General features: G+C 36.2%; 1 protein-coding gene across 3 annotated transcripts; it reads right to left on the reverse strand.

The window, feature by feature from the left end:
• Positions 1-446: 446 nt before the first annotated feature.
• Positions 447-22,842, reverse strand: LOC121861487 (Bardet-Biedl syndrome 5 protein homolog). 3 transcript variants are annotated; one of them, XM_042359276.1, is made up of 11 exons: positions 22,824-22,842; positions 21,174-21,426; positions 19,342-19,433; positions 18,950-19,098; positions 17,379-17,428; positions 15,581-15,708; positions 15,296-15,431; positions 14,541-14,642; positions 13,637-13,828; positions 13,298-13,369; positions 447-1,214 (listed from the first exon to the last, which is right to left on the reverse strand). In XM_042359276.1, the coding sequence occupies exons 4-11, from the start codon at positions 19,092-19,094 to the stop codon at positions 999-1,001; spliced, it is 1,041 nt and encodes a 346-aa protein (XP_042215210.1). In that variant the 5' UTR covers positions 19,095-19,098; positions 19,342-19,433; positions 21,174-21,426; positions 22,824-22,842; the 3' UTR covers positions 447-998. The 3 variants fall into 3 exon arrangements, with proteins under 3 accessions (XP_042215210.1, XP_042215209.1, XP_042215211.1); XM_042359275.1 differs by lacking the exon at positions 19,342-19,433; XM_042359277.1 differs by lacking the exons at positions 13,298-13,369; positions 19,342-19,433.
• Positions 22,843-23,792: the final 950 nt, after the last annotated feature.

Consider the following 23,792-nt stretch of genomic DNA (forward strand, 5'->3'; position numbering starts at 1 on the left):
ATTAACGCTAAATAAGGGATACCTGTACAATATATGTAACATTAAACCCTTTTTATGTTCTAACACTGCTTTCATGGTATTCTTGGCTGATTATATGCTGGTACCTGTACAGTAATGTACAGTACAGCACAACACAGATCATATGTGAAAACAACAGTGAGCGAGCGAATAAGCTTGTACGTACTGTACAATGGCAGCAAACAGTGAACTAAGAATGTCACGGTGCAAGAGTTTGAGGAGATAGGCCGCAAGATACATCAACCAACCAAAGTCATCACATGCAGTTACATGACAGTAGTAGCCAATCATAGCACATGATTACTCTGAGCTTATCCCCCCACGTGCCCGGCATGCATACCTGCATCAGACAGATGATGCAATCTCTTGGAAATCCATTCCAATGCCTGAAATGGTGAGATTTTTCCCAAAATTTCTCAGATTGCTCAAAAAAAAAAAAAGTAAAAAGAAAAAAAAAGGCTACTGAAGAGTTCTGGGATCAAAAATTCTGGCTAACAGAGAGATTACTATGAGTAACTGAACCAATAGTAGTATGAAGTGCCTGTACATTGGTAGTAAATAAGAGGTAGGAATAAATAAATATTAAGCAAGAATTAAAGAGTAAATAAGTACAGCACAGTATAGTAAGAAGCAGAAAGTGAAACAGCATTATGGGACAAGTACTGTACTGTACAGGGATACAAGCACAAATGAATACAGTACAGGTATTACGAAATCTTAAATTCTTAGTGTCTTGGTTCATGTACCATCTGCTTTAACTATGTAAGTTGGTCATTGAGTGTAAACATACAAAAATTTCAAGCTAAAATTTGCTACTGGGGTACATTTTTTTTATCTAACTAAGCAAGTTGTAGTATTAAGTACTGTTTAGTGCATATATACTTCTCAAATTTCTAACAACAATTCCTCATAAAAATACATGTACATTACATTATGCACACTACAAAACTGAGGTTCACAAAACAAAGGTACAAGAGCGTTCAGCTTGGTAGAACTTCCCACAAAGTTTGTAAGGTGTAGCCTTCCTTCAGTTTCTCAATTGCCAATCCTAGTTCAGGGGAAAAGACAGGTTCCCGGTCGTGGTGATGACCATCTGCCAGGTACGCTGCCAACACATCAGCTGTGTCATTCACACTCTCGTCTATCTCAGTTTCATCTTCCATTGGTAATTCCAGCTGCTCATCATCTATGTTTGGCTGTTGTACCAAAGAAAAATAAATAAGAGGTCATATTCATTGATATCCCTCACTAAGGGAATACAGTAATCTTTAAATGAATGAATACCCATTCATATACTCAACAATAGAAATAGTACAGCAATTAAAGTACTGTACTGCACCCATTTCACCAAAAAGCTTAAAATATATTATTTTATTAATGCAAGCCTTTACCCTTCAAGCTGCATTATGCCAAGAATCAAAAACAAATACCTGTACAGACTCTCCTCTCACTGCTGTCATCCACTCTTTCTGACTACTGCAATATCCACACAAACCACTTAATGCCATGTTCTACTATCATTCAAGTACAAGTACTTGATTGCCTCCTAGATGTGTATCCTTTTCATTTCTAGTATTTATTCTTCCTAATACATCCATATCTTTCTTGGTCTCTTCCTCTTCCTCCTTCCTCGGATTTATAAATTCTTGTTACCAATCTTTCACTTCCCATCCTTTTGATATGGCCATACCATCTAAGCAAATCCTTGGTCATCACTCTCCAACAATCCTTGATTTATATACAGTAATGTACAAATATTGTTAAAATACCAGTGCTGTACAGTATTTGCAAGGTGGCTTTTAAGTCGCAACCCACACAAACGAACTGGTAGAATGAGAAACCTCATTTTCTTCTCCATAATTTCATTCAGCAGGACATAATTTTATTTCATTTCCCCACTTTTACAAGTTCTTTCATGCCATACAGACTGCAAGGTGGCTGGATCCAAGAGCTAATACAGATTCTCTCTTCATTCACTCTTACTACTTTAGATCCCTATAAACCACAATTATTACTGCAGTACTAAGCAGTACCTGTACTTAAATAAAACATACAAATGATTTTCATTCATTAATAAGCTGAATATTATCAGAATCAAATTACAAAAGAAAAATTTATGTACTGTACAGTAACAATATGTACAACACATGGGATCAGATAAAAACTTTGGTATTTGTTATAAATAACATTGCTTTTTAAATAAAATATTAAAAACAAATTTCATACTACTGTGTAGTACAGTATACAGTAATTTATGTAAAAACATTTCCCTTATTTGTTTAGTAAATTGGATCCAATGTGGAACAGAAAAATAGCACTTTAAGTTAACATAATTAATTTTTCTCAAATACCAAAACTTATTTGTTATTTTGAATGTAACCTTAAAGATGCTAAAAATAAACCTCCATTGAGTAAAAAAAATAAGCAAACACTCCTGATGTGAAAGAATAGAGAGAAAATTACCATAAAACTGATACTGTGATAACATAGCCTGACAAATATTTGTATTAAAGCACATTTTTGTAGGAACAGTTTTGTTTTTCAATGATTGGCTTATTTCTCTATGACAGGGAGGAAAGGAGACACTCAACTATTGACAATTCTCTGTCGAAGGAGTTATTGGTTAGGAGTAAAGAGTGTCATCATGGACTACAGTCATACACCTATTTTCCAATCTCAATGGAACCCTAGATAGTTGGGAAAGTAAAAAAGCTCAGATAATAAAACATACCCCCTAACCAAAAACCAGTCGTCATTTCTTTGCCTTGGTTATGCTTGGCAATTGGGTCACTTTTGTCATTATAGGCCTGATTTTATGTGGGTAACATCGACCAGAACAGTCTAGTCATCTGCATTGTACAGTACAAAATACAGTACAGGTATCCCTCATTATCCAAATGTTTGCTATCCAAAAATTTACTTATCCAAAAATTTGATACATACAATACACCTCTTTTTCATTGTCCAAAAGCAATTCTCACTTATCCAAAAAATGTTCCATCCAAATGTTCAAATTCACATTACCCAACCCTCCTCACCCCGTGGTGAACCCTGATCGCCCTCCAAAAAGATAATGTACCAACTGTACAGTACAGTACCGTATAGTATATTTTATTTAGTTTTGCAGTTACAATACAGTAGTTGCTGGTAGGTACTATTTTGAAAGTAGTTAGGTACTGGTACATACACAGTAGGTTTTTTTGTTGTTTTCAAAATGACTTAATTTTTTTTAGGTATAATACAGGTTAAACCTCCTTAATCCAGTACTCTGTTGTCCGGCACCTCCCGTCGTCTGGCAAAATTTTAGTTTGCCGGATGGCCGCTTGACAATTGATGCCAAGGTCTAGCGCTTATTTATTTATCTGTCCTTAAGAGTAACTATAAGTTTTTCTCTTATAAAATGTTGCTAAGCTGACATGGGAGAATAAAATTAACATTGCTGGAATGCTTATAAGATAGTGATTAATTTGAATATAAACGTGCTATAGCTCGCATTAGACATATAAAGAGCAAAATGTTTTATCTCTTGTGCAAAATATATGACGTTTATATTCGAATTATTTGCTGTCTTGCAAGGATTCCAGCAATACAAATTATATTCTCCTAACTTTAGTCTGTGATATTATATAAGATAAAAACTTAAACCCTATAACACCAAACCCTGGCTGGGAAGATGGGGGGAGTGACAGTGACATGTTTGACAGTTGGCACCGAAGGTCTAGTGAAGTGCGTATTTTTTGTTTATTTATGTCCTTTAGATTGAGTTCATGCTTATTGCTTATAAAATGTCACAGAAGTGACCGGGGAGAATATAATTTACATTGCTGGAATTATTATAAGATAATGATTAATTTGAATATAAACATGATATAGCGCCCAATTTTACCAATTGGAACATAGAGCACACTCCGAAACAAAATAACGCTTAAACTAGTATATGTATGTGTGTTTGTGTGTGCGTGTTTGTGTATCAGTCAAGGGGGGGGGGAGTGTACATCATGTTTTCTGTTCTTTTTTAAATTACCAAAGAACCCTGTAATATGTAAAGTTAATATCTCAAATGTGGCACTTAATAATACTAAAAATGGTAGCAAGATTGCCAATGAAATGTGACACTGATGATAAGTAGGAATGTGAGGAAAAATTTACTGAGCACCTCACTCCTGCCGCCCTGCTGTCTGGAACCAACCCTCTTTCCTATCTGGAACCCTCTCTGCTATGACTTGAAATAAAGTATCTCTTATGCAGGATTGTTTATACCTGTCCTCCTGATACTCACATAAGACAACTCATGTCATCGATACATGGTATACTGCAGTTCAAAGAGGATGTGCACATAGACACAACAAAGAATGGATTGGTCACATGATTGAAGTGTCTAGCAGATGGTGTAGCACGGCATGTGTGTGCGGGGAGGCATTTTGTCTGTGCTCACATATACATTAGTTCTCGTCATTCAATTTAAGCTGAATAATTATAAATGGTATTCATTGGCTTGTTCCTGACATTACTGGCAACATGGCACTCTTGGCATGAAACATGCCCCTTAAACTACAGAGCGACGCTTAAACTATGGGCCCGGTAGTTCCAGCATGTGTGTTGGTGCATTTGTGTCTCCGACATTGCCACATAACCAGGTTAGCCAAAACTACCTGACACAGGACTTTTATCTGGGACTGTACATAACCCTATGGTAATTTATAATTGTCATAGATGAGGTAATAGAAAAAGGTGAAAGCAAGCATGATGGGGATAAGTACAAGATTGGTAAATATTGAAATGATCTGGGATGTTAATGGGCAGTAAATCAGTTACTGTTTGAAAATTAAATTGTTCTTGTGAGCAAATCTGAAGAAAATCTACAAATGTTAGTTAGATAGTTTTGGAGAATGTGTACTAGAAGTTCATGATAAAGAATGTAGACAAAAATATACTAAAAATAAGTAGAGATAAGAATAGAAGAAATAAATATAAGACTAAATAGAAATAAACTGGAGTATTTCAGTTATCTAGACAGTGGATGGATGAGCTTATGAAACAATGTGTAATAAATTGAACCATAAAAATATGAAAGAAAGCAGTAGGTAAACTGAATGAAAAGGAACCATGCCACAGAATATAAAGATGGAGACACACAGAAATAATGGGAATATTGTTAAGGTGAAATGACTACTGTATATGGGTATGAAGCATGGAAGGGAGGCAAAAGGAAGAAGAAAGAAAGAAACAACATAAATTACACACATGAGGGCACTGTATGGGATGAATAGAATACAAACAATAAGAAACAAAAAAATAAGGAGATGTGTAAGTGGAAGAAGTGTTGGGCATAGTGCAGATCAGGGTCTGCTGAGACACAGAGAGAGAATGGAAAGTGAAATATTGTTAAAGCATGTAAAGTCCATGGTGGATAGTATAAGAGAAGGAGAAACACCAAGATGGGAATGAAAGGGTAGGACAAGGATGCTTTGCAAGTGAGGAAGATGAATATCCAGAAAACAGCAGTTAGCAAGAATGAGTAGGGAGTATGTCACTGAGTAAAATTTGGGAAAAGATATGATACTGATAAGTGATGTTGTCTTGTATGAAATGAGAGAGATAAGTGAGATTTGAATCTTTGTTGTGGGAAGATAATACAGGTGTACCACAACGGAACATATCTTTTACAGTACGTACTGTAGTAAGAATGAATGATGACAAAGGAAGAGGAATATGTGAGTGTGTACAGTATTTGCTCATTTCCAGTTTCATTGTACAGTATATATTAAGTGGGAAAAAGCTCAAAATGCATACATGTTTTATACATGTACAGTATAACCATGGTATGTATACAGTTAGTGATACAGTATCATACCAACATCACACATGATAATCTTGCAAAGAAAGTACAGAACTGTATCAAATAATTGTACTGACAACATTCACCAATACTTCAGCACTGTGTCATGTTGAATCAGTTCACTCATTTATTATAACTAATTAGATACAACAAAAAATCCTTGCTCTACAAAAATGTAAAGCATGAATTAAGGACAAAAATGGTATGTGAAAGAAAATTCCCAATAATGAAATTTGTCAATGGTCCATTTCATACCATGTGCCACACAGTCTGCCTGAAGCTGCTTCTTACTTTGTTTTCACAGTACCTTACACAGACATCACCAGCTTTATTTAGAATGAATAGAATATAATTATAAAGAAATTTAAAAGCATACACAAAAGACAATAATTAAAAATATGATGGTACTGTACCACCAACAAGGTTAATGTTCACCAAAGAGTGTTGGAACAAGTTTATGAAGTGTGGCTAGTTAACAGTAAGGTAATTAATATGAAGAGCAGGACTTTCATGTGTTCAAAATAGAATCAAAGGACAGGAATTCTTTGAAGATGTGGTATCTAATATAGAAGTGACAATTAAAATAAATAATTTTGAGCTACTATGTATGAGTATCAAAGAAACAGTAAGGGTAAGTGTAGGCAAGTGTGTATGGGGGCAGGGGGGGGGTTATAAAGGATGTGGCAAGAGTAATTGTGAACTGTACAGTACTAGTTAATGCCAAGTTTTCTATTTGTAGCTTCTTGTGACTAAACAACAAAGCTCACCTCTATAACTAAGACAATATAAGGAATAAATACATAGATCTAAGAAGAAGAGAATGTAATACAGTCTCTCCTCGATTTACGACGGGGTTGTCCCGATGACCAGGTCGTAAGTCGAAAAGGCGAAAATAATACAGTACATAGAAATTCTAAAATGGGTCTTTTTCTTCTCAGCACTACGAGAACCCTAATTTTTATGCTTGCCAGCCATTTTAAAGGGAATTACAAACAAATATTTTGTCAGTACACAGCGCGATCACTGACGTCGGGGCTCGAAAATACATGATGTGAAAAATATTTTATACGACCATGGCCGTCGTATGTCCAGGTTGTCGTAAGTTGAATATGTCGTAAGTCGAGGAGAGACTGTATACTAGCTAAACAAAAATGCCTTTATATTTTCATTTGATTGGTATCATCATGCGATTAGTGTTATAAATAATAAACTAAGAGCACTGTACTATGATGCAGAAGGTTGTTTCAAGGCTAATACCGGTACCTTCACATTCAGCTTAAAATGCATGACACCCATTCCTGGATATCCACAGTGCATAAAGTGCTAGTGCTAATGGGCAAAATTTGTATCTATTTTCATTTATATTATATGGAAGTGTGATTTTAATTTCTAATGGCTTTATATCATATATGGTATATAATTTCAAGCTTTATCTCATACAGAATTTCAAGTAAAAGTTGATGGCATTTGTGTTACCAGTTACTTACATATTAACATAACATATTGTTGTAGTGCTCAATTTTATATCCAAAATTTATTCTTATGGAGTGCAGAAGATTTTTTTTCTTCTGCAAAGTATTAGTTATGTACAGTATGTAAGGTCATGAAATTTTTAAATTTAAAGAACTTGTTTAAAAAAGGCATCTATTTATCTATCTTTATCTAAGAAGCAGTTTCCTATTTCTAGAGCAAAGAGTTTTCTCTATACATTTGACTTACTTGTCCTGTGCAACTCAACACATAAAAATAAGGAATCCATGACTAATGTGTTTGTTCAACTATGTAATTTTTTATTTTTTGCACTTCCTACAATTTGTGGGGGTGACAAACTCAAAACAAGCATGGTAAACTTAGCAAGGGTTACCGAGATCATTAGTGCCTAGCTCAGAACATATTGCAGCAAAATAATGTCCCCCCAACCCTGCCTGGCAACAGGATTAAACCCCTCTCTCATGGGTTGGGCGTTCAGAGTGAACTATAGAGACCCACATAAATATACACAAAATTCTAGTAATACAGTACAGTACTCTACACATACAACATTTAATTCAGCCTAACAGATCATGTGTTTTCAATAACATCCATTACAATGAAATCTTGAGACATAGCCTTCTCAGAATTTGGCTTAAGTTTCATCTAATGTTTTTTAATTCCATTACTTAACTTTAATTTTATCCTCTTCACCAATGATCGGCTCGTTAGCCGCTTGGGCAATCGGTCACGTTTCTGATTACTTTTCCTTTTCTTTTATCCTCTTCACCAAAAGATCGGCTCGTTAGCCGCTTGGGTGATCGGTCACGTCTCTGTTACGCACTGTTGGCAAGTACTGGGCATGCACCGACTCCTGAATGTACCTGAACTCGCTCCAGTGTTGGTCAAGTCTTGTCTTGAAAGAGCTCACACTCGGTGCCATCACAACACTTTCTGGTAGATTTTATCAAGAGTTCACAACTCTCACTCCAAAAAAGTTTGCCCTCACGGTTTTCTGGACTTGCGGCTTCTTCAATCTTGAGCTGTGACCCCTTGTGGGGCGAGCGTCCGCCAGCTCCAAGTAAGGACACTCGACTGAGTAGTGCCTCTTGAGATGCTTACTGTATGCACCTCAATTAGGTCACCCCTTGCCCGTCTGTAGTATAAGCTAGGCAAGTTCAGGCGCTCGAATCTCTCAGGGTAGCTCAGGTGCTGAAGTGCAGGCACCAGTCTGGTGGCCCTCCTTTGAACATTTTCAACCAACTGACAGTCCCTAGCATATCTCGGGGACCAGACGGGGTGACAGTACTCCAGATGGGGAAGCACTTCACTCTTGAAGATCGTAACAAGGGACGGACCGTCTAGATGTCTGAACGACCTTCTTATAAGACCCATTTATTTATTTGCCTGATTTACCTTCTTCTCGCAATGGCCTGAAAACTTCACCTCATTGTCAACATACACACCTAGGCCCTTCTCACATTCAGTCTCAAATAGTGCAGTTTCTTCATCCCGTTGGGACATATGATACGCCTCCTTACCGTTGGTACACCCCAGGTGCATCCTCTTACACTTCGTGACATTGAATCTCAGCAGCCATTTCTTCGACCATTGTTGGAGCCCACAGAGGTCCTTCTGCAGCTCTTCACAGTTTGCTTGGTTCTTGATTTCCCGAAATAACTTGGCATCATCTGCACACATTTGTACGGAGGAGTGTACAACGTCAGGCATGTCATTTATGAAACAAAGAAACAACAGCGAGCCCAATACACTGCCCTGTGGTACCCCGCTTGTGACAGGTATGGATGATGATTTCATGCCATTAATCACCACACACTACTTGCGGTCATGTAGAAAGTCTTCTATCCAAGCTAGGACATTTCCCCGAATTCCGTACCCTTCCAGTTTGATTTGCAGCCTTTCGTGTAGGGTACACTGTCGAAAGCCTTGGCAAAATCTAGGTAAATATTGTCGATATTACCACCCCGTTCCCGAATATGGGTCCAAATATCGAATACCTTGAGCAATTGTGTTAAGCTGGAGCGCCCTGGCATAAAACCGTGTTGGCAATCCTTTACAAGGTTGTTTCGTAGTAGATGTTCCATTGTGGCATCTCTGATAATACTCTCAAGTACTTTACATATTATGCTGGTCAGGCTCACCGGTCTATAGTTGTTCGTGGAGTGACGATCGCCCTTCTTGAAGATAGGACTGACATTAACCACTTTCCATTCACTGGGGATTTTTTGTTCATCCAGGCATTTACAAAACAGGATCTTCAGGGGCTCGGCAAGCTCGTTGCACAACTCTCTTAGCACTCTAGGATGCACCATGTCAGGGCCGGGACTCTTATGGACCTTTAGCCTGGACAGTTTATTTCTAATACCCTCTTCTGTATCGAACCGTCTGTCCTCAAACGCAGGAAGGTTAACTGCATCTTCTCTTGTGAACACCGAGGAAAAGAAGCTGTTCAATGCCTCAGCTTTATCCTGGTCAGAATCTGCGTAACTACCATCATAAAGCCTCAGGTCTGATACCCCTACTCGCGTTTTTAATTTTGACTTTGCATAGTGGTAAAAAGCCTTTGGGTTTGACTTGACCGCGCTTGCGACCAGCCTCTGGAATTCCTTTTCAGCCCTTTTACACTCTATCTTTGCTTGGTTTCTGGCTTTTGCATACATCCTCCTGTCCTGCTCATCATTTGACCCAACACACGTCTTGAATTTCTGGGTTTTCTTCTTAAGTCTGTCGACCGCCGCGTGGTTCATGTGTAGGGATCCCCTAGTATTCCTAGAGGCACTGGGTTTGGTCTTGGGTATATATTTATCGATCAAATGGGTCACTTTACTAGTTATGATATTCAGCGTAGTGTCTGCGTTCTTGTGCCTTAATGAGTTAGGCCAGTTGATACCTCTCATCTCTTCCCTCCTCCCGTTGTAATTTCCCTTGTAATATTTGCACCTTGGCCTAGCCTTATCCTGAACTAGGTAAGTTAAATCTGAATGACAACACTATATGGTGACTGGTGCCAACTGGGGCAAGGTGTTCCAGTTTGGCCACCATACCCTCCTCGTTTGTTTTGATGAGGTCTAGTGGCTTGGGTGTTTGCTCCCTCTGTAATGTGTCGGGTCTCTAACATGTTGGAACAGAAAATTATCTCTCAGAGTTTCTACAAAAAGAGTAGCAGGGTTATTCAAGTCATTTGGGGTGAACTCGTTTCTCCAGTCGATGTCGCCATAGTTAAAGTCACCCATGATAAGGAGGTGGCTAGGGTTGAGCATCACCACATTGTCTATTAAGTTCCTTTGATTTAGTGGGCCACAGTTCGGGGATCTGTAGATACACCCGACGATAAATAAGTCCCCTCCCTTTAATTTAATTTTACACCACTTGGACTCTTCAAAAACATTAATCTGTTCCAAGTCCATGAAGACTATTGCTTTGACTGAAGCATGTATCATCTTTATTCTTTTGTACATATAGAATCACATTACTGTATATATCACTTCTTATAGAAACTCTTACACACTTATGTACTTTATAAGCGAAACTAATATTTCTATGAATAGCAAAGAATTTAACTTACATGCAAAGCTTATACAGTACACAGTATTTAATGTAATTTGTCTGTGCAATTTTTACTTTTTAATTACAATACAGTATGTGTAATAAAACTCACTAAGTAATTTTATGTAACAATATCTTGCATACTTATGATCATCCCATCAGCTGTATTAAAAACAAAGGAATGTCTTAGGCAAGATTGGCTTTAAAAGATCCATATGCATAGACAATATTTCAGTATACAGTACAGTTAACTAAGCCTAGTAAAACCATGATGTTCATATATTTGCTTGTGATTCCCTACAGCTTTGCCTACAATCATTCCATTTCTTGACAAACATTGATGAGGATACGATGTTAATTATAGATTTCTAAATACCTGTACAGTAGTACCTCGATACACCGGACTAATTGGGCAGATCCTAGTCCGGAGAAAGCGAGAGTCCGAAAAATGTGATCTAAGGGGGAAGGAGGGGGGACATAATTCTACTTATCTGGACTGCTTCAAGAAATCAGACGTAAGTCTGGTTGTCAACAACTGTTTTGTACTGTCAAGTGTTATATGTAAGTACTGGTAACTACAGAATTTGTGAAAAAGTAATTTTAATGTGCTCGGTGCCTTAAGTACAAAGAAAAAATTGGGTGTTGAGTGTACCAGGAAGTAGCAGCGGGAGGTAGCACAGGTGGATGGATCCCTCCCCTTCCCTCCCTCAGGACTACTTTAACATATCTTTATGCAATTTCACTACAGTATACTGTAATTCCTATACATACTGTACTGTTCTCTGTATTTTTAGGTTCATTTGGTGCTGGGTTGATACAACAATATCATAATATAATCAACTTTCCCGAAAAATAATCTCACACTCAACCGCAGATGAGTCATTACAGTACTAATGGTCAGAAGGGGGAGCATCCTCAGCCATGCTGGGTTGATATGGTGAGGCTTGAGGGCAGCCACGTGTGACGCAGGCAGTGTCTATGCAAATGGCAGCTGTATTAAACTTTCATTTTACCTTTCTTAATGGTTTTAATTGAATATTTTCATCTACCCGGTACAGGTACATGTTATTTTATTAATGTCTTTAATGTGTTAGGTAGTAAATATATCATTAATTAGGTAAGTTTTTTGTTGTTCATGAACTGATTTCATATTTTCTGGGTATAATATTGGAGATTTCTTGTCATTGGGGAAGCGAACCCTATTTTCTGATATGTTCTTTTATTCACTCAACGAAAATTCATTTAACGAATTGTTTTCAGGAACCTAACCCACTCGTATAGCGAGGGACACCTATATTATTCACGCATACAATATTTGCAAGATTGCATGATATAAAACTTGTACAGAACTGTAATGGCATTATGCATGGAACTGATAAAGAAATAATTATAAAAAATGTGTAATCTTCAGCTCAAGGGTAAAACAAGATATGCACACTGAGCACTGGTGGCCCGCTAAATTTGTTTTGCTCTCTTTCCTAATACATAATCTTAAAAAATGAGCCCCTAACAGAACCAAATACCTGTAGCATGTTATTTCCATGTAATACAATATTCTAGAAAAGTTTTCCCTTCTCTTGATTCTTCTTCCCTTTTTCACCTAAATATGGTGCAGTATAAGTAATTTTGTTCCTGCAGATTTTGCCCAATTCTTTTTTGAGTTCACTGATGTCCAAAGCCACCCCAAGACTGTCCGACCAGGCTCTAACAGGTACAGCCATTGAATTACCTGTAGCACTGTTGTCCAAAGTCACCCCATCTCTGGGGTGATTTCAGACACCAATAAATTTTCTTTTCAGAGAAAATATACGCGGTTTCCTGAATTTCTGTTGACAGCAATCTGAGAGGGAAAAGCATAACGAGACACCATCCGTGTCTGAGACATCATACAAAGATGAACACGAACTCATATGCTGTGTTAGTGGCACTGGAAAAAAATTTGCATTAACAGCTCAGATGTTAATGTAAGAAACTGCAAGTTTTATAGATAGATATATAGATGTACTGATACATTAATATATTATAAAACCAGAAGAGTTTTGAGAGCAATTTATATGGCCCTTCCTCAACTTACTAATCGGTTAGTGATGAGTGTTTGTGTATCACTCTGCACTGCATTTTCATATTATTACTTAACAATCTAGGGGAGTAAATTTGGGAAAGAAGCTACATGATCATAAAAGAAATGAGATAATAAAATTACATATGAAATAGTCAAATATCACCCAAGATGTATATGATGACAATACAGTGAGCAGTGTTGTTCTTGAAGCATATAGGAGTCGGATAAAGAAGTAATTATTTTCCAAACTCTGAACAATATTTAAAATGCTTTGGCATAAACATCAATAGCACTAACAAGCTCTATTGATGCTGAAGAGATACAATACAGTATTTGCCTACCTGGCCTGCACTGACCAGTAAAAAGGCTCGAGGTATTGTGTTCATATTGTAACCACCCAAATCTAGAAGAAACTGGAAAAATACTTCTTTTATCAAAAGTCTCTCCTTTAATTGTTTTCTATTTCCACTGTATTTTCTCCCTGGATTCTCTGAGAAGTTACTCATTCAGCATTAAAGACTACTGACGACACCTTATCAATGAATCATTATTTTAGATGTATTAAACCCCTCAGCTATATGAGCTGTTATATCACAAAAGGGGATATCATCAAGTTATTTTAATATGCATTAAGTGATCCTCATCCAAAATAAAAGATTAAGTTATACATAAGTCCATACCTTATCCTGCAAGACAAACTCCACTCCAAATACTGGGCACTGGGAATACACACTATACAGGGCAGAGATTTCTTTGTGAACCTCATGTAGCTTCTCCACTGGATCAATTCTGAATCCCAGCACATATCCTCCGCTTGCCTCTGAACTCTCTACAACCAATGCCATCCCAAACTTTGATTCACGAACTTTTACCTACAACAAAATACAGTAAGAAGAATTAATAAATGATAGTCTGCTGTGAAGCTACACGAAATCTAGTGTTTTGAAAATGTGAAAAATAAGGAATTAACAAACAACTACTGTATACAAATAATTAAATAAAGGGGTAACCTGGAATTTTTGTACGTGTAAAATAAAATTGGAATACTGTACCTGTATTATTGAAGAACAAAAGGTAGACTGACAATGAGTCCAATAATACTGAGTGCCCAATAGGAGCAGTGTGAATGTTTCACAATGAACACTAAGTCTTCAGTAGACAAGAATGCAGTGTGGCCAGCACTGCACTCAGCTGGCTTCACTTCCCCAACTGTTTAGTACCTATTTATAGCTAGGAGGAGTGGGCATGAGCCACTGACCCTTAGGACATGAGGAGAATGTTGTATTTACTTGACCACTGTACCCCTAGGAAGACAATAACTCCTTAACAAATAAAGCTTATGTCCTGTATAAGGAAAAATTAAAAAAATCTGGCATGTTAATAAGATATAAACTTGTAAAGGAAAAACAAGATGAGGTGAAGCTAGGTAGGTGACATGGTTTAGATGTAGCAAGTTGTCTGAAATGTAATTCAATGCCAACAAAAGTACAGTACCGTGAATAAAAGTTTATGAAAAATATTTCAGGTACCCAGTGTACTCATGTTAAATCCAAAAAGATAATTTAAATATAAATGCTCACTTACAGATGCTATTTGTAGATAAGGGAGAGATATATTGAACAATTCATTCATGTTAGCAAACCACACGAGCCGTACATTGGTGATGATGAAGGTTCCTAAGTTACCCTGGAAAGAAAAGATGCCTATTACTATTAAACTCACAATAACTTCCAATTTTTTTATATTTAGTGTTACATCTTAATGAGGTTTTAAATAGTAATACATTCAACTTAACTAGAGATAAAACAAAACGTAGTCAATGATACTTACTAAATAAGGTAAATATGCACATACCGGTATTGATTTACTTAGGGATACGTACTGCATAATGAACAAAAATAAAATGTATCTTTACAATCATTTTCGAAAGTATTTCAGGTATTTCAGAGGTAAAATTATTGCTTCTCGGTATAGCAATGGCTTGAGCATTTTGTATCAGCAGAGAAGTGGCTGATGGCCAACAAGGTAAAAATTCCAGTTCTCAGACACAAGGAAAATATGAATATGGAAAGATAGTATGTATTGTACTGTATGTCATAAAAATGGATGGGTTGAGGAAGCAGAGATAGACTGGGAGAATTAAGCTAAAATGATGGGTGCAGACAACAGAGCCAATACTGTACAGTGAAGCATTCAAACTGGGTGGTGAAAGCTAATGCATGATATACTGTACAGTACAGTATATGCTGTATAAATAAGGTATCTGTAGAGTATTTGGTACTGTATCATTTATGGAATATAGACAGTAGAATGATAGAAAAAGCTGATGATAATCTTACCTGGTCACTGGAAAGGTTCCATACACCATTAACACGTGAAAATATTTGTTCTTGAGGTAAAATCCTCAGCTGCTTATTCTGAATGATGGCACCACGTAGCTTCAATTCACGATACATCTTAGAGGAGGTGTAAGCTCTGTTGAATCATAGTCCAACACTAATTAGAATTTCAAGAATCTTTAAGTTGGGTTATGGGTTATGAAAACATTGATCTTCCTACATACAAAATACTAACTCATTACCATCCCATGATCTAACATACTGCTCCTTCAATACTGTACTCACTTATACACTCCATTTACTGATGTGAAGAGTCTTGGGGTTCCAGGGATAAGGTTTGTAAAGATGAACTCAAATCTTGTATTATTTGCTTTAGTGAGAATATAGAGAGCCTCTGTTAGCCCCCTAAGTTTCTGTAATCATCAAACTATATTAGAATACTGTACAGGGTACTTAAAAAAAAAAATTGTTGCAAAGCTCAAGGTACAATTGGGAAATTTTGAGGTTTAACATGACACATTTCCTTTCCAGGAAGCTGTCTACCTTCCCACCAGTGCAGTTCCTTTTACTTCACTTATGTACTGTACTGTACACTCTGTCTACAATTTGAACATCCACCCTCCCTATACCATATGTCTGATTCCTTACCCGTCACAGACTTCCAATACACTTCATCATTGCTCATCACCTTACACCTATTATCTAATACCACAAACAAACTTCTAATAGTTGAGTTTTAGTTTGAAATCTAGACATGTTTCTCTCATTCTGAGTCAAGCCTCAGTTTTCACTCTCATAGGTCTGGGTTGGAAGGACTATATTGTCTCTGATTTGTTTCTGCACTCATTATTAAGTCTTCTCTTTGATGATCCTCTCTTCTGACCCATTCACTCTGTTTCCTTGAACTGTGCAGTTTTTTATTATCTTTCTACCGTACCAAGTTCTATAAATCCCTAACACCATCCAGTATTCCACCATCCCATCCTACACTACACCAAGCTTTGTCTACACTGTATTCCTATACAGAGCAGCATTAATAAAGAAGAATATGAAGTATACCAAAAGAAACTGGAAACCTTGTACAGTACTCGAAGCAATTGATGAGCTGAACAAAAAATGTGGAGATGGTCTTCGTGCAAGTGTCGCCTACAATATGTGGGGCGTCCAGCCAGAGACAAAGTAGAGGGGAATAGAAATGTAACTGAAAAGTTAAGTGGTCTTAGAAGGAAGTGTGATAAAAGTGAGATAGCACAAGATTTTTAAAAGAATCAATAGGGAGTCAGTGACTACAACAATATTAAGGATTGAAGTGGTAAGATTATAGGAGAAATAAATATGAAAATGCAGTCCATATATGAGAGGGTAACCTAGATGGAGAATTATTGTACAGTACACAGTGTGGCACATGGAAGAGGTTCTGCTGGAGCCACTCCACTGTAAAAGGTTTGAAATTATACACAATATGTATACCGTACTGTACGTATATATCTCAAATGAATAATATTGTATAGATATGTAATAAAGTCTTTTCTCACACAGTCCACTTTCAAACATTTTCAAATCAGTAAAGTAAAAGATAACACTATCATCATCATCCCCCTAGAGATCTGGAGGATGGCAACCCTAAAAGAGGAAAAGACCTTCTCATGTGAAAACCTGGAGTGACAGTGTGATTCCTCCTTCCCAGACCCCATACAAAATTACCCCTAAAATCATAAAATATATAATAATGGAAAAGTTACAGTACTTGAACAGGAATGTTATGAATCAATCAAGCCTACCCTAAGATTCTTAAGTTAGGCTTAACCAATATAAATCATCCCAAAAATCAGTAGTTAAGTAATTCTGCCCATCTCAACTCATGTCTGATAATGGATTCAAATTAACTTACCACAAGTTGGATGTCCAGAGCACTACTGTCTTATACAAAACACATTCAGAGAAGATAATGTGTCATGATGCTGTTGTTATACGAATTGAATAATCTCATGACTGAAGCAAACAGTTGATACCACTCAACACAGACTACTGTACTTGTAAATACTGTACTGTACCTGATAGACAAATGAGTAACACAACTTACTGAATTCACTGTTTTTGTTGTAATATTTATGATGCAGTTGAACCCAACAGCTGTAAAGATAAGTTTGGGTTCAGAATACAAATACTGTCGTAATAAAAAGTACTACACATGAGAAGACATGATATTTACTCAATTATAAAAAAAATAACATTTCAAAGCATGACATCAAACTTTATTGGAATCTATAACAAGGTGTTGCTCCATTTGATAGTGTTTTAAGTACACATGCTTGTCATATTTAAACTGAGGCAACACCTTTACCTTAATCTCTGTGAGGATATTTCTTTATCTGTACTTTTTATTAAAACTTTTCTACTTGCAGTGATACTTTTGAATACGTATTCTTTCTGTCTTATTCAAGGTGAACATTTGAAATCTTCACTAAACACATCATTTACTGATACAGTATGTTAAAGATGTTACGATCTGGCTGTCTAAATGTTTGAGTCTCTCCATCCGTTACCGGTAGGCAAGGTAAGGTTGAGCTTGGTTTAGTTTATGTAAATTAGGTTAGGTAAGGTTGAGCTAGGCTGATTAGATTAAGTTTAGTTAAGCTTACTTTATATTGGTTAAGTTAGATTATGTTAAGCATACCCTTCTGACAAACACAGTACACTGTATACAGTATACCAAAGCCCATGTTGAGCTATTATATAAAGAGGTTCAGCTTTTACCTTTTTTCTTTCATCCATGAAAAATACTGCTCAACAATACAGTACAGTATACACTGTATTATCAGCTACTAAATTATGGACTGACTATCAAAATTATTTGTCATGTCGTAAACACAGTCAAATGATTCCTCTATGTTCTCTCTGGAGAAAATCTGAATTTGATGACTACTACTGTCCATCATCCTTTCAAGCAAATGACGAATACAAAGACATGGTAATCATCAAGAATAAAGCAGCATTCACACACAAATCTATACTGTACTGTGTACAGAGGTAGTATAGTATTCACATTATACAGTAGAGTTATCACATTGCACAATTGTCCAAAATTAGTCTAGGCTCATATAATATTTTATGGCAATGGCTTCTAAAGTATGTATTGTCCAGGAGCTCTCATTAGTCAGAATAATACACAACTGAAAATGAGTTTGGGTCCTATTGGCATGACTGCCCATTATGGACAGTGTAGATACAGCACACTGTATACTAAGCCTTTGGTAGACAAGGAGGTAGTGAGGCCAGTACTGCATTCACTTCCCCAAGTTGTAAACTTAGGTACACATCTACAGCTGGGTGAACTGAGGATGCCAAGGAATTGAACTACCGACCCCTAGAACAGGAGGCGAGTGCTGTATCCACTCGACCGCTGTGGTCCATAATACACAATTAAGAACTACAAATAAAATTCAGTACTGTAACTTGTTTATAAATACTGTACAAAAGAGTATACTGCACTGTATACTGTATACAACCAGTATTTTTCCTGGGAGGATTACCTATTTTATAATTTCAGAGTCAGATGGTTGTTCTTATATGTAAACTCTTATAACAACATTACCGTAAATGGAAAAGTTATAACTTAATACAAAAAATCTAGAAACACTGTTAAAGACTTACATAGTGATACCCGAGGCATGGTCAGGGAGTGCCAGATTAACCGCAAGTTTGTAATGACAAGTCGACCACGGTCTCCTGAATTCCCTTTAGTGTCTTCAATGGATTCTAATTTGTCAATCATTCGCTCCCCAGACCTCACTCTCATCTGTCTAGACCAAAAACAGACTGATTAGAATCTACAAAATAATTTTCTTTATTTCAACTTGAGTAAATTAAACTTGTGTAAATATCAAAATAGAGCAGAGGCAGACCCCAATCTATGAGAATTTGCTTGATAAAAATTTGCAGTTACTAAAAAAAAAAGTCACAAGCTTCTTTTTTTTCACCGCTTATCAGCTTACTAGCTGTTCGGGTAATTGGTCTGTCCATGTTAGTACAGGTAAGCAGAGTACCTAGAGGAAACCAGTGATGTTCGGTAGGGTCACACTGGATAACATCCTTTCCACATCTGTCTGAGCCAAGCAGGACTTGAACCCATGACATACTGGTGAGAGATACACAAATTGCCACTGTACTACCCTGCACTGGAGTTACAAAAACAAAATAAGTTTTGTGGATAATTTTTCATAAATTTTTACAAAAATATGCTAAACTAATGCTTTTTTTTGCTACCAATACAGCACAGTAAGTTCTGTATGCTTTTTTTATTCAATGTTGGTTTTTCAATCATGAATCAGTAGAAAGAATACAGTACAGTACAATATAAAATTGGAGTACCTGTACCAATATATGAATAAACACAACAAAAACTAAAAAAATTACCATCCAGGTAAGAGTTGAGGTTCTCTTACAAATGGCATTGACCAAATTTTACACAACTGTCCATCTGACCCATTTTCTTTGTTTTGTACATAAAAGTATTGTACAATACCTATGTACTGTATTTTATATTTTGCTTACATACTCCTATGACTTTTTCTAAATATTACAGTACATATTAATGTACTATGGTACAGGTTATACAATTACATTATACAGATGTTGGCTTAGTGTTTCACTGTTCACTTTGTTTCCATAATTGTCTGTTTTTTCATAAGTACAGTACTGTACTGTACTGTATGTATTTCATTTTCAGTACAGTATATCTTAATTATTGGCTTATAATTACTATTGTGTACACCAAAATTTTTGCTAAAACAATGTTTTATTGCATTATACTGTATGGCATTTTCTGATGTTTTGGAAAATTTTTCCGAGGAAAGTATCTCAGTTTTTTTAATAAGAGTCTATGGGAAATTGTGCTTTAACTTAAGGAACCCTTTTGTAAATTGGGGTCTACCTGTACAGTATAGTACATGTTTACTTATCCAGCATGGACATGGGTGTACCAGGTACAAGCATTCTTTTCAAATACAATACATACAGTACAGTACACTGAAAACTGACCAGACAGTCTATCAGCACAAATACAACAATAATAATAAACCAAATGCATAATTAACACACCTCTTATTAACAATAAAGAGGCAAATCACATGGATAATATACAGGCAGTCCCCGACTTATGACATGAACACGTTCCTGGACCCTGATCATAAGTCAATTTGTTCATAAGCGAGAACAGTGTTAATTCCATAATTTAGATTAGGTCAAAGCACAACCATGCCTGTACAAAACAACAAAAATATCCCATACATAATAAATAATGTAAATACTGTAAATAAAGTGATGTTAAACAATATAGAATAACAAAAATAATATAAAACATGGGATCTTAATTACAAATTTTTGCAATGAATGCATTGGGATCCCGTTGGTAATTGTGGGTGTTCAAAAGTTGGATGGTCGTAATTCAGGGACTACCTCTAATAATAATAGCACTATAAATGTATTATCGCAATATTATTCTGCTAATACTGTACAGTACTATCATATAAATACTTTATCAGTACAGCATTAATTAAACACTGGAAAAATACCAAAATTTTAAGGTAACACTTAAATTTAGTGTAAAAATTACTACAGTATACAGTAATATTGTACTATGCCCAGGCACCTTATAATTAAAACCAAAACAAAAAGTAATTTTTTCTAGGCTTTTCATATGTTGAAGTATATGAGAAGAATTTTAACATTCTTCTCATATAGGGTGAATAAAGCCTATAAAATACTAGGGTACAGTACATGCCTGGTGTGTGTGATACCATATCAATCTACAGCTCAGTACAGTACGGTACTGTTAGAGAACAGTACTTTTGTGATTTATTATACACAAAATACTTACTGGGGAGTAATATCAAAGCGAACATCTCTGTCTTCCCACAACATCCTTCAGCTCTTATTTACCGGACAGTTCTTCTTGTAGAGGGGACAGATCCACTTCACTAGGCCTATGTGCTCTTCAGCATCTTTCTTGAAACACCATCATGAGTATATTTCTTGTACCTTAAGTTCTTGGAACTTATTTACTGGCAAAACTACTATATGACTCCTCCAGTTACTGTAGTTGTGAAGAATATTCCTGATCAATATAAACACTGAGGAGAGATTTTAAGATAATATTAGTATACAGTAGTACAGTACATTATTTATTTATCCTATTCTGTTGGTTATCAGCTTACTACGGTTGTTGGACTAATACAGGGATACCAGTTTTAATATTTTATTTGGCTAATGCCAGACAATTTCATTCAGCAGAGAGGGGACCCATACACAAGTGGTAATACTGAGTGATATCCTGTAGGGTTACATTGTAAGGGCAAACTGAATACAAAAGGTAATGTTACTCCACCTAATTTTCTTTATTTCTGAAGTAGGAATAGGTTTTCTTTTATAGAGATTTTTCGTTAGGTAGCTGGATAACCCAGACCTTTATTCTTAACTATTACTGGTAAAGGTGGAGCAGACAGCTTACACCAGAAGGAGCAGTTTCATTTCATTCGTTCTTTCCACAGATACTCTTTGGATGATAGTAATAAAAACGATATGACAATGCACAGATAATAATAGAACCAAACCTAACCAATCTAACTTCTAAGCCAAGGGGAGCCAGCATATTAAACAGAAAGAACTTACTTTGATATTTGGTACCAATGAAAGCAACTTTCTAGAAGCGGCTTGGTGTAATTTTATATTTTTTGTGGACATGAGAGTATGCTCGGACCAAGTGGTTCAGTTGTTGTACTGAAACAAAGAGCAAACAACAACACGCGCCGACACAGCAGATTTTTTTGCAGAATATTTATGGTAAATAATTAATTTCTTTGCATACAAAACCCAAAGAGACATTATTTCAGTGTCATATCCTCATGTGATCGTTTTTTTTTACATATTTTACCCAGCAATTTTTCTCATTCTTCATACCCTGCACACTGCAGGTGATTTACGACTGTAGATAAAGAAAAACTAAAAAGGATGAAAAAATAAATACTTAAAATAAAAATAAAAAATCATATCAGTTTTATTACTTACAATCAACCAATGAACACGTGGACAAAAATTTACTTAATTTTTACTTTACTTTAACTTTTATCCTCTTGATCATTATCCAATTGGGACTCTAATATTGTGGTTGAATAAACAAAGTAAAACAAAACATTAAGTATCAGAACAATTCCCAATCATGGGAACTTTATATTTTTCTTTGTAATTGTTATAATGTTTCTATTTCCATCATAAGATATTATTTAACCAGCCAGTCAATGATGACATTCACTGGTACATACCAGTTTGTTACTTAGTAAACTGAACCAAACTTTACCAGTTTTGTTTTCTCCCCTTCACTACCTGTCAGTCTTATTTATTAATGGTAACCATTTTACATATACAGTAGTTGTCCTCTTACAAGTACAGTACTGTTATTTTTAGGCGTCAGCTGGCACTAACTTCACCTTGTTCATGAGAATTATTAAGAGAACAATGGACAACAACCCACCAGTCACTTGTGTTTGTTTACATACCAGACATTCCGTTGCCATGGTTACCACACTCCACTCAGCTGTGTTGTCTAAAAACTTCAGTTAAAATACAAAGTAAACAACCTTAGTGAAACAGTTAGATGTTACTACAGTATTGGGTATTTATTATCATTATTAATTTATCAAGTTTATTATTTTCATTATCATTTTTTATTATTACGTTGAGTATCAATGAATCCACGCTAAATGACCTAAATAATCCCGCGCCACATTTTGTATAAACTCTGAAAGACAATTTTCTATTTCAAGATGTTAAAGATCCAACTCACTACAGAGGGGAGCAAACACCCAAGTCACTGGACCTCGTCAAAACTAACGAGGATATGGTGGCCAAGCTGGAACACCTAGCCTGAGTTGGCACCAGTCACCATGTAACATCCTTCAGATTTAATTGTTACTTGGTTCATGACAAAAACCAGGCCTTGGTTAAAATATTACAAAGGAAATTATATTGGGATGAGGAGTATACACTGGCTTAACCCAATAAGATATAAGAACACAGACACTACGCTGAATATCATAGCCGTTAAAATTAACCATTTGTTAAAAAAATATATACCCAAGACCAAACCCAGTGCCTCCAGGGATACAAGGAGACCGTTACACATGAACCATGCAGCGGTTGACAAAGTTAAGAAGAAAACTCAGGATTTTGAGACGTGGGTTAGGACAAATGATGAGCAGGACAGGAGGATGTATGCCAAATCCAGGAACCAAGCAAAGACAGAGTGTAGAAAGGCTGAAAAGGAGTTCCAGAGGCAAATTGTAAGCGAGGTCAAGTCAAACCCAAAGGCTTTTTACCGCTATGCAAAGTCGAAAGTAAAAACGCGAATAGGCATATCGAACCTGAGGCTTGAAGATGGTAGTTATGCAGATTCTGACAAGGATAAGGTGGAGGAATTGAACAAATTCTTTTCCTTGGTGCT

The sequence above is a fragment of the Homarus americanus genome, unplaced genomic scaffold (assembly GCF_018991925.1).
Source record: "Homarus americanus isolate GMGI-L3 unplaced genomic scaffold, GMGI_Hamer_2.0 scaffold24260, whole genome shotgun sequence".
Lineage (NCBI taxonomy): Eukaryota > Metazoa > Arthropoda > Malacostraca > Decapoda > Nephropidae > Homarus > Homarus americanus.